This window comes from Ranitomeya imitator, chromosome 10 (genome assembly GCF_032444005.1).
Source record: "Ranitomeya imitator isolate aRanImi1 chromosome 10, aRanImi1.pri, whole genome shotgun sequence".
Classification (NCBI taxonomy): Eukaryota; Metazoa; Chordata; class Amphibia; order Anura; family Dendrobatidae; genus Ranitomeya; species Ranitomeya imitator.
Window position 1 is genome coordinate 134021902 of NC_091291.1, and position 15267 is coordinate 134037168.

Consider the following 15267-nt stretch of genomic DNA (forward strand, 5'->3'; position numbering starts at 1 on the left):
TCATCGTCTAAACAGACATTTATTCATCCATTGCTAAAATCTGCAGACCTCGTATATATAATCAGCGGACCTGATTTGACAGCAAGGATTTAAAACCATCTAGGAAACATTGACCTTTGTGAGAAGACATTGAGGACCTGGACGCAGCACAGTTCTCAGGAGATCCGGCACTGGAGTGATCTGTACGGCCACACAATTAGGTTTCTTTTTTTCCCCCATTTGTTCGCTTAAATAAAAAAAAAAGTTATGTATATGCATGTGAGTGTTCGGAGACAGGAGCATATAAATAGTCCTATGAGCGCAGCAGATGACCCACGGGAGAGGAGATCCAGCAATCTATAGCAGCATGGTGGTCGGCTTCTCCAGGAATTTCTTGAATTCAGCCAACCACTGAGCACCGACAGCTCCGTCCACCACGCGGTGATCGCAGCTCAACGTCACAGACATGATACTGGCAACATCAAACCTGGAACAACATGAAGAAATAAAGCTCAGGGAACACGTGGCCATTTTTTAAAGTTATTTTCCTACCTTCTTTCAAAAACCATAACTGTTTTCTTTTTTTTTTAAATGTTCAGCCACAATAGTTTGCTACATGAGAGCGAATGACTATATTAGTCATAACTTTTTTATAGGCCGAGCTACATTTTTTTTGGTTCCAGTTTAGAGTATTTTATTTTCTAGCCTTATTATTCTAGTTGTAGGGTGGTGATATGGCCAATAAACAGCGATCTTGCCATTTCAATATTTACTGGATTGGATAAACATTTTTATATTTTGATAGTTTAATTGGATCTGTTACAATACCAAGCAATATTGGAAAAAAAAAAAGTCACAATGGCGCAGCCATCCACCGAGGGCAAGGGGCGACACGAGGCGGGATTTAGTGTACAGAGCTAGAGCACTTGCCATGACTGGTTCCGCCCTCGGAGCACTTACCAGTTCATTTACATGATGGACAAAATGTAAGTTTGCTCAGTGTTGATAAATCGATCTACCGCCACTCAGATTTACTGTAAATGCATTTTCGGGTATTTACAGACTGCCGTGACAGCCACATAACATCCTTACCCTTTCTCGTTATCGGCTGGCACTAGTCTGTTCTCCGACCCTCCCACAGCCAGGATACACGCTTGAGGGGGGTTAATAATTGCAGAGAAGTTCTTGATCCCATACATACCCAGGTTGGAGACAGTAAAGGTCCCGCCCTAGAATAGATCACATGGATGACGATTAAATGGCCGAGGTCACTTTGGATTTTATACCTTTATTTCAATGATTTTACATCGCACACAAACCTTCACGATTATCTCATGGCTTTACCTTCTCATACATCAGGAAAACATAGCGGCTATTTTCCAAAAACAAACTTGGCTCCATTGAAGTGAATGGGACTCGGCTACAGTTTCACATGCAACCGGTGGAAAGGTGGGGTGCTGTTTTGGTAACAAGTAGCCCAAGTTTTTCCAAACATGGACCTTTAATGAACACTGTAGGTGCCTCCTTCACCTAAGTCTCCAAGCTCAGAAGCCCAGTGATAAGGGGAGAACTTACTAATTGATGAGGCACTGAGACCCCCCCAGCAATGCCAGTACTGGGGATAATGTAATGGTGCCCATATGTGACCTCAGTCTCATCCATTGTCTATGAGACTGCTACAGAAAGAGGACAGCGCTCTGTTATTTCCAGCAGTCCCATAGACAATGAATTGATAAAGTTCGAGCACGTGTACCTCTGCTATATTCAGGACAGGTCAGCAGAGCCCCGTAGTCTGAATCAGTCTGTGACCCAGAGGTCAGACCCTCAGCAATTAATAACTTACCCTTTGTGGTACATACCTGGAATTCATGGGGCTTTAGTTTGCCGTCTCGTGCCCGTGTCGCTAAGGACACCACGTCTTTGCTGATGGATGTGAGGCCTTTTATGTGAGCATTGAAGACTATGGGTGTAATGAGACCGGCGGGGGTGCTGACCGCCACGCTGACGTCCACCACGTGGTTTCTAGAAATACAGATAAGGTTAGACACACCAAGCGGCATCAGAACGGTTCATCACCAGACAGCCGGACCTACTGCCTAATAACGGTGTCCAGCCAGGAGGAGTTCGCCTCGGGCACCTTCAGACACGACAACGCCGAGGCCTTAATAATGAAATCATTGACCGAGAGCTTAATGTTTTCAGACTTTGTAACCTGTAAAACAGGAAAACATGAAAATCCGTGACATGGCGGTCACTGCTGATGCAGATGGTGGTGTGGGGCACAGCGCAAAATATAGTCACCTCGTTTAACTCTTTCCTTAACTTCAGTATTTCTCCCATGTTTATGTCGATAGACAGATAGTAATGAGGTATGGTTTGTTTGGACTGCATGAGCCGCTGGGCGATCACCTGCGGGCAGAGATCGGGGAGGAGGTCAGAGACGTTAGCGAGACCCTATGGGCACAGAGGAGCCAGCTCCGTACAAGAAAAGTCAGGAGCGTCACATCTATCCATCCGGTGCATCGGTCATGCCTGACTGTTTAAACCCACAGGGTAGGAATATATTAAACTGCTGTGGCTGCAGTTTCCTATTATTTAAAGAAATAAATATTGAGCCATTTTGGATAACATCAATAGTAATTACAGGCAGCAGCCTTTTATCTTTCACTTTCCTATGACGGACGACAATGTATAATGACAGATGTCAGATGAATGCTCTCACCTTCCTGATGTTGCTTATAGGAATATCAGTGAAAACTCCAGTAGGAACAGCGCCCACGGCGGGAGATGGCGGCGCAGGAGCCGGTGCAGCGGGAGCCTACGGGCAGACAAATGATCAGGAATAAGCAGCACCGAGCTTTACCATCATGGCTGCCCCAGATCCTCTCTCGGGGGCAAATAATGGCCGTAACCGGCATATTACGAGCCGTCAGGACGAGACGGGAGAGAATTTATCTGTAATTGTTGATGATAAAGTATCGGGGATCGATACGTACACTGACCGGCGCGGCCTTGGGAGGAACAAAGGACTCGATATCTTTCTTCGTAATTCTGCCGTCCGGCCCCGTACCTGGAATATTACCGGAAAACAAGAATGACAACTGGGCATGAAATGACTTGGGACGACCCCTTCTTTTATGAAAGAGCCCCATGTCAGATAAAACCCGCATACACTCGCCTCCAGGATGGCGCCATGTCTGCAGGGCTCGCCTGACACTACGTCATGTCACTGAGCGCTGCAGGCGACACTGCATTCTATGGCAGGTGGTGCAGATGTCGGGGGGGCACGCCGCACTTACCCCGGACTTGCTTAATATCGATGCCCCTTTCTGTTGCCAGCTTCTTAGCCAGAGGACTCACAAACACTCTCCCCTTGGACGCCGGAGCCGGGGGATAAGCTGGTGCAGACGCAGGAGGAGCGGCAGATACAGGTGGAGCAGGAGGTAGTGCTGCAGCCTGCAAGACAGACATGGCTCCATGTGAGAACAAGAAAAGGCACAACTAGTAAAGAACCAATAATCTGCGCGTTTCTCTGACTGATACAGCTCCTGGCTGGGTAACAGGACGGAGGATAGGTGCTGTAGTTGTCATTTTTCTTAGGGGACGCCTCTGATAACAGAAATTGCTGGGAAGCGACAGGTTACTAACGGATTTAACAAGTCTTATAGTTGCAGGAGTCACTTGTGGCATCTACCACAGCTGGCTGGCGATGGACGGGCACGGGTGGGGACTTGTCGGAGAGACAGACTTTAGTGGGAAATTGAGGTCCCTATAATTCAGTGACGGCTCCGCTGGGAACCATTGTGCAGACCGATCCAGCAAAGTGTTCTGCCTTCTGTTATAAATGGAGGGGAAAATGACATTTAGGCAGAGACTTGTGCAGAGAGAGACGGGTGCGGGGGCCGCAGGGGACTCAGATATAGGACACGTGCAAGAGACCTGCCATTAGTGCAGTAAGGAGAGGTTCTGCCCTGTGACTACAGACTCGGGATGCCGGGACTTGCATGTGATCATGCAGAAATTCCCATGTCCGCAGCCTTGAGTTGCCATTTGGGGTGCAAACTTCTGTGCGAGATGCGAAGACTTCGGCATCAGGAAGCCCTGATCCTAGACTAAAAACAAGCAATGCTGAGACCCGCAGAGCCCGACATTGTAAGACGCCGGCATTCCTTCCCGATGCAGATGTGAACCGAGCCTTAGGTTACGTGCACATAGAGGCGTTCACAAAGAACAAGATTTATAGTGGAAACCTTCTCAGAAAACGCGCTTTTTTGGGGGACGTTATGGAGTTGTTTCCTGAAGAAGTGTGTGAAAAGTTTTTGGAGAGATTTTTTTTTCTCCATGAAGCCTACTGATTGCTCAGTGGTTAGTTTGGGCCGTTTGCCACCAGGAATTTTTATAAGACCTGAAACAGAAAAACGCTTAAAGGACCGAACTCCTGACCAGCAAAGCAGTTTCACAACAGAACTAAATACTAAAGAGTCTTTCAAGGGGATTTTTTTCAATATTTTTCGGACCCGCGTCAGATATCTGTGTGCACAAAGCCTTACGTCTACAATGGTTGGTGACGGTTACGTACCGGGGCCGGCTGCGGCTTAAAATCCACTGCTGCAGCCGCTTCCTTGTAATCCGCAAAGCTTCCAACATCGGACTCCTTCTCCACTATGATACAGAGGGGGGTCCCGAGGGGAACATCACGGGTGCCCTCAGATATCAGGATTTTGGCCAAATACCCTTCTTCTTGTACTTCAAAACCTTGCAAAGTGTAAAGAATTGATGTTATTAATCCTTTGTCTGTAATATAATCAATTATCCACATTAAGCCATCACTTTCTGACAGCATCGGAGGCCTGGACATGCGATAAGGACAAATGCCTCTGCCAATATGTCTGATGGGAAGCACATACCTAACAGGATGTGCGCCTGCCTCCAGAACAGGGGTCCCCCCGATTCCCACTGCCTGCCTCCAGAACAGGGATCCCCTCCCCCGATTCCCACTGCCTGCCTCCAGAACAGGGATCCCCTCCCCCGATTCCCACTGCCTGCCTCCAGAACAGGGGTCCCTCCCCCCCAATTCCCACTGCCTGCCTCCAGAACAGGGGTCCCTCCCCCCCGATTCCCACTGCCTGCCTCCAGAACAGGGGTCCCTCCCCCCCCCCCCCGATTCCCACTGCCTGCCTCCAGAACAGGGGTCCCTCCCCCCCCCGCCTGCCTCCAGAACAGGGGTCCCTCCCCCCCGATTCCCACTGCCTGCCTCCAGAACAGGGGTCCCTCCCCCCCCCCCCCCCCGATTCCCACTGCCTGCCTCCAGAACAGGGGTCCCTCCCCCCCGATTCCCACTGCCTGCCTCCAGAACAGGGGTCCCTCCCCCCCCCCCCCCGATTCCCACTGCCTGCCTCCAGAACAGGGGTCCCTCCCCCCCGATTCCCACTGCCTGCCTCCAGAACAGGGGTCCCTCCCCTGATTCCCACTGCCTGCCTCCAGAACAGGGGTCCCTCCCCCCCCCCCCCCGATTCCCACTGCCTGCCTCCAGAACAGGGGTCCCTCCCCCCCGATTCCCACTGCCTGCCTCCAGAACAGGGGTCCCTCCCCCCTCGATTCCCACTGCCGGCCTCCAGGACAGGGGTCCCTCCCCCCCGATTCCCACTGCCTGCCTCCAGGACAGGGGTCCCTCCCCCCCCCGATTCCCACTGCCTGCCTCCAGGACAGGGGTCCCTCCCCCCCCCCCCCGATTCCCACTGCCTGCCTCCAGGACAGGGGTCCCTCCCCCCCGATTCCCACTGCCTGCCTCCAGGACAGGGGTCCCTCCCCCCCGATTCCCACTGCCTGCCTCCAGGACAGGGGTCCCTCCCCCCCGATTCCCACTGCCTGCCTCCAGGACAGGGGTCCCTCCCCCCCCGATTCCCACTGCCTGCCTCCAGGACAGGGGTCCCTCCCCCCCGATTCCCACTGCCTGCCTCCAGGACAGGGGTCCCTCCCCCCCGATTCCCACTGCCTGCCTCCAGAACAGGGGTCCCTCCCCCCCGATTCCCACTGCCTGCCTCCAGAACAGGGGTCCCTCCCCCGATTCCCACTGCCTGCCTCCAGAACAGGGGTCCCTCCCCCCCCCCCCCGATTCCCACTGCCTGCCTCCAGAACAGGGGTCCCTCCCCCCCGATTCCCACTGCCTGCCTCCAGAACAGGGGTCCCTCCCCCCCCCCCCCCGATTCCCACTGCCTGCCTCCAGAACAGGGGTCCCTCCCCCCTCGATTCCCACTGCCGGCCTCCAGGACAGGGGTCCCTCCCCCCCGATTCCCACTGCCTGCCTCCAGGACAGGGGTCCCTCCCCCCCGATTCCCACTGCCTGCCTCCAGGACAGGGGTCCCTCCCCCCCGATTCCCACTGCCTGCCTCCAGGACAGGGGTCCCTCCCCCCCGATTCCCACTGCCTGCCTCCAGGACAGGGGTCCCTCCCCCCCGATTCCCACTGCCTGCCTCCAGGACAGGGGTCCCTCCCCCCCCCCGATTCCCACTGCCTGCCTCCAGAACAGGGGTCCCTCCCCCCCCCCCCCCCCCCGATTCCCACTGCCTGCCTCCAGAACAGGGGTCCCTCCCCCCTCGATTCCCACTGCCGGCCTCCAGGACAGGGGTCCCTCCCCCCCCCCCCCCGATTCCCACTGCCTGCCTCCAGGACAGGGGTCCCTCCCCCCCGATTCCCACTGCCTGCCTCCAGGACAGGGGTCCCTCCCCCCCGATTCCCACTGCCTGCCTCCAGAACAGGGGTCCCTCCCCCCTCGATTCCCACTGCCGGCCTCCAGGACAGGGGTCCCCCCCCCCCCCGATTCCCACTGCCTGCCTCCAGAACAGGGGTCCCCCCGATTCCCACTGCTGCCCGACCACAGGAGAGGTGGCTTACACGCGCAGGTTCACGGCCACCTCTCTCACCATTGCCATCGGGCACCAGTCGGCATGGTAGATTGGAAGGACCCAGTTCTGAATAAGGTGCAGGACACAGAAGTGGATAAACCATAATGTCCATCGTGACACAGCCCCTTTAAGCAGGATCGCTGGTTCCTCATGGTCTGAGAAAATAAACCCTATTATATTCCACCCCGTGTCTCAGGGCAGATACCTATGGTGGCTTTGTCAGTTTCGATCTCTGCCAGCAGATCTCCCTCGCTGAGCTTTTCTCCGACCTTCTTTTCCCATTTCTGTATTGTGCCCATGGTCATTGTAGGGGACAGTGCGGGTAACATGATCTGTGCAACAAGAGAAAACAGTGATATTATGCTACAAATCCACCGACGGCATCGATAGTAAAGGAGTCTACTCCGTATTCACGGGTAAGCGCTGCAGAAAACGCGCAGCCATAAAGCAACCATATAATCACGTGATTGCAGCATCTGTGGGACCCCAGATCTGCAGGCACCTGCGCTCAAGTCTCTCCTGGTGATCCTTGCAGACCACGGACAATAATGATGATGTGACGAATCCGGCGACATTCCTGAGACACGGACTGCGTCCACCTTCTGCTACAACTTTACTGAGAACCCACAATCCTGTGGGTCCATCTGTTTTTATTCACAACTTACCGCTGTGCCTGATGAAGGTCCGGCTAACAGGACCGAAACGTTTTTTTTGCTACTAAGTGTGGATACAATTAAACCACTTATAAAGCCAAGTTTGAGCAAAAAGAAAAATTGACACTGCAGGCAGAAATTTGGAAATTATCCACCATGTGTGCAGTTATTGCAAGAAGATGCAAATTTTACATCTGGAAATCCAGACGAAAAATCCGCACACAAAAAAGCAACATGCTGTTAATGGACGCCACAACGTTGTCCCTGTCTGCTGGACGACGGCAAGGTCTGGATTACCTTCATGTGAGTGGGATAGGAGCTGCCGGGGGCTTGAACGGGAGTTTGCGGTGCAGGTGCTGGTGGTGCGGCGGCCGGGGCTGCAGGAGCTGCGGAGTCCAAGGTGTAGTTCTTAAAGGCATCAATGAGTTCTGGCCTGTGCATAAGAAATGAAAACATATGTATTAGTAGGATACGTCCTCAGGGGGGCAATACACTGCAGACCCTCCTACACCAAGCCCCCTGTCCTGTACCAAACGTTAGGAGGTCTCAGAGCCACAACCGACTATATCATGACGCCGGCGCTGCTGATCATCTCACCCGACGGTCGTGTGCACCTGTCCCACTCATTACATTGGTGATCACATACGCGGCAGGTGTGTATAGACGTGACGTGAGCGGCGGTGGAATAACACTGTAAGCCATCTTTTGGGTAATAAGCTGTTAAACCTCCACGCACAGAATATTCGCACGCTGCCCGGCACTCACTTGTCTACCGTGATGCAGATGATGGACCCGATGGGGACGTCTCTTGTCCCTTCTGAAACGAGAATTTTTGCCAGGTAGCATTCCTCCAGACTCTCAAACCCCACTGTGGCCTTATCCGTCTCTACCTGTGTATAAGAAAACATGTCAGAGCCGAGCGATTGTGCCCAAGCTGCAGGATCCATAGTAGATGAAAGCGCCCGCTCTCCGTCACTCATGATGGAGGGCGCAGGCATCGCCTCCACGATTACCTCTGCAATCAGATCCCCTTCATTAATTTTCTCTCCTTCTTTCTTTTCCCATCGAGCGATGGTCCCCATCTGCATTGTGGGGGAAAGAGCCGGCAAAGGCACCTAAGAGAGAGAGAATACGGGTCCAGTCAGACGGGCGTCCCAGCACAGAGTGCCCCCAACATCCACACGGTCAGACGGGCGCCCCAGCACAGAGTGCCCCCAACATCCACACGGTCAGACGGGCGCCCCAGCACAGAGTGCCCCCAACATCCACACGGTCAGACGGGCGCCCCAGCACAGAGTGCCCCCAACATCCATACAGTCAGACGGGCGTCCCAGCACAGAGTGCCCCCAAATCCACACGGTCAGACGGGCGTCCCAGCACAGAGTGCCCCCAACATCCATACGGTCAGACGGGCGCCCCAGCACAGAGTGCCCCCAACATCCACACGGTCAGACGGGCGTCCCAGCACAGAGTGCCCCCAACATCCATACGGTCAGACGGGCGCCCCAGCACAGAGTGCCCCCAACATCCATACGGTCAGACGGGCGCCCCAGCACAGAGTGCCCCCAACATCCATACGGTCAGACGGGCGTCCCAGCACAGAGTGCCCCCAACATCCATACGGTCAGACGGGCGCCCCAGCACAGAGTGCCCCCAACATCCATACGGTCAGACGGGCGTCCCAGCACAGAGTGCCCCCAACATCCATACGGTCAGACGGGCGCCCCAGCACAGAGTGCCCCCAACATCCACACGGTCAGACGGGCGCCCCAGCACAGAGTGCCCCCAACATCCACACGGTCAGACGGGCGCCCCAGCACAGAGTGCCCCCAAATCCACACGGTCAGACGGGCGCCCCAGCACAGAGTGCCCCCAACATCCATACAGTCAGACGGGCGTCCCAGCACAGAGTGCCCCCAAATCCACACGGTCAGACGGGCGTCCCAGCACAGAGTGCCCCCAACATCCATACAGTCAGACGGGCGCCCCAGCACAGAGTGCCCCCAACATCCATATAATGGGGGAAAAATCATTTGTGATGCATCATTAAAAATATACTAAACCGGTGGGGGATGGGGGCAAGATCACCAAGGAAATAGAATGAGACAAAACTAAAAATGGCTGGTGGATGTCAAAGACAGCAATGAATGCCGAACAAGGAGACCGGGGGAGGGGGTCTGCGCCCTTTCTTGCTGTCTGCTCTGAAGTCACAGACACTCGCTGGATACCAACTGCATAACACGACACAGTGGATGAGGGCCGATCCCGTCGTTACTAATCCTCATTATTAATGACGCCATCAGCTGGGAGCAACATTGATATTAAACGCTGCATGTAGCTGCCGACACTCGCACACTACAGGACGGCGCTCCCTGCCCGGAGGAGACCTTCCTTCCTGCCAGCGGCGAGGATCAAATCTATGGGAAAGCCCATCACACCCTCACCCAAAGATCTTCACTCCAGGGTTCAAGTCGCTGCGTGAAAAAGAGCCTTTACCTGAGTCTGCCAAATTGTATGGATAGTTATTATTTTGTGGTTATAGAGGGGTAGCAGGGAGAGGGAAGACCCCACAGAGCCGCCCAATACACCAAGGAGGGGGAAGACCCCATAGAGCCACCCAATACACCAGGGAGGGGAGAAGACCCCATAGAGCCACCCAATACACCAGGGAGGGGAGAAGACCCCATAGAGCCACCCAATACACCAGGGAGGGGAGAAGACCCCATAGAGCCACCCAATACACCAGGGAGGGGAGAAGACCCCATAGAGCCACCCAATACACCAGGGAGGGGAGAAGACCCCATAGAGCCACCCAATACACCAGGGAGGGGAGAAGACCCCATAGAGCCGCCCAATACACCAGGGAGGGGAGAAGACCCCATAGAGCCGCCCAATAGACCAGGGAGGGGAGAAGACCCCATAGAGCTGCCCAATACACCAGGGAGGGGAGAAGACCCCATAGAGTAGTCCACTGCATCAGCGGGGGGACCCCACAGAGCCGCCGTGCACACACAGCTGGTTTCCCTCCAGATTCTGTCTGCAGATAATTGTGACCACAGCTGCTCAGACATTTTCCGCACCGTGTGACCGGTGTTATCTCACGCAGCAGCCGCATAATGGAGCGTGACCATCACTGTGGAGCCAGAATGGACATTTTGTCTCTGAGTTTTCGCCTGTGACGGGACGATGCTCCGCACATAGATGTGTGATCAGGACCACCATACTGGACGAACTGGTCAGTGGTCGCTGTTGTCAGTAGTGACCAATCAGAGGGCAGCTTTCATGTCCCACTCTGTGCTGGTAGGATGAGAGCTGCGTTGTGATTGGTCGCTCAGCCCCCTGTGTTCCTCCGCGGCCTCGGTGCCGTCCTCACCTTCTGATGTGGGGGCAGACTGTACCACCGCCGCCCGCTCTCCGGTCCATGTAGCCCCGGCAGCCGAGCTGTACACCCCCGAGCTGGAGCCGCCGTCAGAGCCCGGAGCCGGCTGCCTGTGCCCGTGTGGTACCGCCGCAGCCGCCCTGTTTGGCTCCCATTCCCCCGGGCCGGGAGGACACAACGGAGAGGGCCGCGGAGCCTCAGGCACAGGCGGAGCATGGCTGCGGAGGGAAGACTCAGGGCCTCGGTCCTCAATGACCTCCCCGGCGATACGGGAACACTGACGGCAGACGCTGCAACCTCAGCCTCCCCCTAGAGGTCGCGCTTTTACCAAAGCCGCCATCTTAGTACACCCACGGGAAAAAAAGAAACCCCCAAGTATTATTACATAAAACACGTGATGTATGAGGCCGTGCGCGGAGCTAACCCTCACAGTGAGCTACAGGGAGCGGAAAATATCACTGTAGGTACAACATTCTCATCAGAAAGGGGAGGACAAAGATGGCGACTGGAGACTTCCGGTGACCTCAAGGTCCGGGCGGAGTAAGATGGCGCGTTCTGACGTTAGCCTGCGGCAACGTGAGGTCGCTGGATGGGCGGGGCGAGGGAGTGTCCGTGAGTGACAGCTGCTCCTGGCAACGCTCGCATCACGTGACGACACGAGCAGCCTGTGGGGGAATGCGCTGGTGACGGCGCCGGGCAGAGCTGATGCACTGTGACTACCGGGAGGGGGCGCTGTGCGCGGTGAGGGGCGGGGTCCATGCTTTTACATTCTTTAAAGGGAACCTGTCACCCCGTTTTTTCAGACTGAGATAAAAATACTGTTAGGGTATGTTCACACGTTCAGGATTTCCATCCTTTTTTTTTCAGGACAGTTTTTTTTAAAAAACTGCAGCTCTTGGCAGAAAACGCAGGTCCTTTTTTTGGTTCTTTTTTTGTCCTTTTTTGATGCGTTTTTTATCCTTTTTTTATGCAGTTTTCTATGCAGAGACTGTGTTTCCTAGGAAGCTTTTTAGGGCTAAAATGGCTGAAAATACCCTAACCCTACCCCTAACCCTACCCCTAACCCTACCCCTAACCCTACCCCTATTCTAACCTTAGTGAAAAAAAAAAAAATTCTTAATTTTTTTATTGTCCCTACCAATGGGGGTGACAAAGGGGGGGGGGGGTGTCATTTACTATTTTTTTATTTTGATCACTGAGATAGGTTATATCTCAGTGATCAAAATGCACTTTGGAGCGAATCTGCCGGCCGGCAGATTCGGCGGGCGCACTGCGCATGCGCCCGCCATTTTGCAAGATGGCGGCGCCCAGGGAGAAGACGGCCGGACGGACACCGGGACGCCGGGTAAGTATAAGGGGGGGAGATTAGGGCACGGGGGGGGGGCATCGGAGCACTGGGGGGGGCATCGGAGCACGGGGGGGGGGGGGGCATCGGAGCACGGGGGGGGCAGCCACACTCCGCCCGCGCACTTCCGCCCGCTCCCCCGCACTTCCTGCTGCAGCGGTTCTGCACATCAAATCGCATTAAAACCCGCGGATATATTTTTGATCTGCGGGTTTTACTGCGATTTTGACCTCACAATGGAGGTCTATGGGTGCAGAACCGCTGCGGTTCAGGAAAAAGAAGTGACATGCTCCTTCTTTTTTGCCGCAGCTATTCTGCGCGGCTTTTTAAACGAAATTACGGATCATGTGCACAGCAGTGACTGTTTTCCATAGGGTTACATTGTTATGTACCCTGCATGGAAAACAGCTGCGGAACCGCAGCGGCAAAACCGCTGCGGTTCCGCAGTAAAAAACGCACTGTGTGAACATGGCCTTAAATAGGGCCTGCGCTGTGCGTTACTATAGTGTATGTAGTGTACCCAGATTCCCCACCTATGCTGAGAAATACATTACCAAAGTCGCCGTTTTCGCCTGTCAATCAGGCTGGTCAGGTCGGATGGGCGTGGTGACATCGCTCTTTTCTTCCCCAGCTTTCCGTTGGTGGCGTAGTGGTGTGCGCATGTCCAAGTGCCGAATCCACTGCGCGCACGTGAGGAAGCAGCGTGCGATCGCGCTATGAGCCCTGTCAGCGGTGGGAGCGGCCATCTTCCTGGGGGCCGCGCGTGCGCAGATGGAGTGCTCTGCTGCACGGGGCTTCAGGAAAATGGCCGCGGGCTGCCGCGCGTGCGCAGTAGAGAACGCGGCGGCCATTTTCCCAAAGCTGAGTTTGCTTCCTCACGTGCGCCCAGGGAATTCGGAACTTGGACATGCGCACACCACTACGCCACCAACGGAAAGCTGGGGAAGAAAAGAGCGATGTCACCACGCCCATCCGACCTGACCAGCCTGATTGACAGGCGAAAACGGCGACTTTGGTATTGTATTGCGCAGCATAGGTGGGGAATCAGGGTACACTACATACACTATAGTAACGCACAGCGCAGGCCCTATTTAACAGTATTTTTATTTAATACTAGTATTTAATAATAGTATTTAATACTTGGGGGTTTGTCTGAAAAATTGGGGTGACAGGTTCCCTTTAAGGGTCTTTTCATTCTTGGAGGGGTTTCTTCCAGATGCAGTACTGCGCATAACCTGTGCACACGTGTGGCGCTGCTTTTTTTTTTCTTCTAGAAATCAGCCGTTTCTTTTATTTCCTATAGACCTTTTATTTGTCCCCATGGTGTGAGCCCTCCAGGCGCTTCCCTCGGTGCCAGGTGGGATAACTGCATCGGACCTTATGGATTCTCTTGGATCTCTCTGCAGCATTCGATACTGTGGATCATCAGCTCCTCCTCACTATGCTCCGCTCCATCGGCCTCAAGGACACCGTTCTCTCCTGGTTCTCCTCCTATCTCTCTGACCGATCCTTCACTGTATGTTTTGCTGGTTCCTCCTCCTCTCACCTTCCCCTTACTGTTGGGGTTCCTCAAGGATCAGTCCTAGGCCCCCTCCTTTTCTCTTTGTATACTGCCTCTATTGGACAAACAATCAGTAGATTTGGTTTCCAGTACCATCTCTATGCTGACGACACCCAATTATACACTTCTTCTCCTGATCTCACGCCTGCCTTATTAGTAAACACCAGTGATTGTCTTACCGCTGTCTCTAACATCATGTCCTCCCTCTATCTGAAACTAAACCTGTCAAAAACTGAACTCCTCGTGTTCTCTCCCTCTACTAACCTACCTTTGCCTGACATTGCCATCTCCGTGTGCGGTTCCACCATTACTCCAAAGCAACATGCCCGCTGCCTTGGGGTCATCCTTGATTCTGAGCTTTCATTCACCCCCCACATCCGATCACTGGCTCGGTCTTATCTGCATCTCAAAAACATTTCTAGAATTCGCCCTTTTCTTACTTTCGACTCTGCAAAAACTCTTACTGTTTCACTTATTCATTCTCGTCTGGACTATTGTAACTCTCTACTAATCGGCCTCCCTCTTACCAAACTCTCCCCGCTCCAATCTGTCCTGAATGCTGCAGCCAGGATCATATTCCTCACCAACCGTTACACCGATGCCTCTACCCTGTGCCAGTCATTACACTGGTTACCCATCCACTCAAGAATTCAGTACAAAATTACTACCCTCATCCACAAAGCACTCCATGGCTCAGCACCACCCTACATCTCCTCCCTGGTATCAGTCTACCACCCTACCCGTGCCCTCCGCTCCGCTAATGACCTCAGGTTAGCATCCTCAATAATCAGAACCTCCCACTCCCGTCTCCAAGACTTTACACGTGCTGCGCCGATTATTTGGAATGCACTACCTAGGTTAATACGATTTAATCCCCAATCCCCACAGTTTTAAGCGTGCCCTAAAAACTCATTTGTTCAGACTGGCCTACCGCCTCAATGCATTAACCTAACGATCCCTGTGTGGCCTATTTATAATAAAAAAAAAAAAAAATCAGGTTCCTCGCATCATGTTCTCATACACTTTATGCAGTATTAGCCCTCTGTGTCTGTACTGCTACATACTTAGGCAGGTAACTGGTTCATGCAGCTTTACATGAACACCTGAGCCTTACACTATGGCCGGTCCGAATAACTAAAGCAATTGTTACCATCCACCTCTCGTGTCTCCCCTTTTCCCCATAGTTTGTAGCTTGCGAGCAGCAGGGCCCTCATTCCTCCTGGTATCTGTTTGAACTGTATTTCTGTTATGCTGTAATGTCTATTGTCTGTACAAGTCCCATCTATAATTTGTAAAGCGCTGCAGAATATGTTGGCGCTATATAAATAAAAATTATATTATTCCCCCATTCCCAACGTCTTCTGATGTGATGTCCAGGCTCACAGCCCCCAGATCCAGGAATCAGAGGGCTTCATGTAAGACGGCTTATTGTCATCGGGCTCCTG

The 15267-nt window shown here is 53.6% G+C and overlaps 1 protein-coding gene across 1 annotated transcript; it reads right to left on the reverse strand.

The window, feature by feature from the left end:
* Positions 1–11423, reverse strand: DLAT (dihydrolipoamide S-acetyltransferase). The gene is made up of 14 exons (XM_069742372.1): positions 10911–11423; positions 8551–8652; positions 8303–8427; positions 7835–7970; positions 7090–7216; positions 4559–4734; positions 3279–3435; positions 2976–3049; positions 2702–2797; positions 2281–2388; positions 2073–2191; positions 1839–2001; positions 1072–1208; positions 1–466 (listed from the first exon to the last, which is right to left on the reverse strand). The coding sequence occupies exons 1-14, from the start codon at positions 11130–11132 to the stop codon at positions 337–339; spliced, it is 1872 nt and encodes a 623-aa protein (XP_069598473.1). The 5' UTR covers positions 11133–11423; the 3' UTR covers positions 1–336.
* Between the last annotated feature and the right edge of the window lie 3844 nt (positions 11424–15267).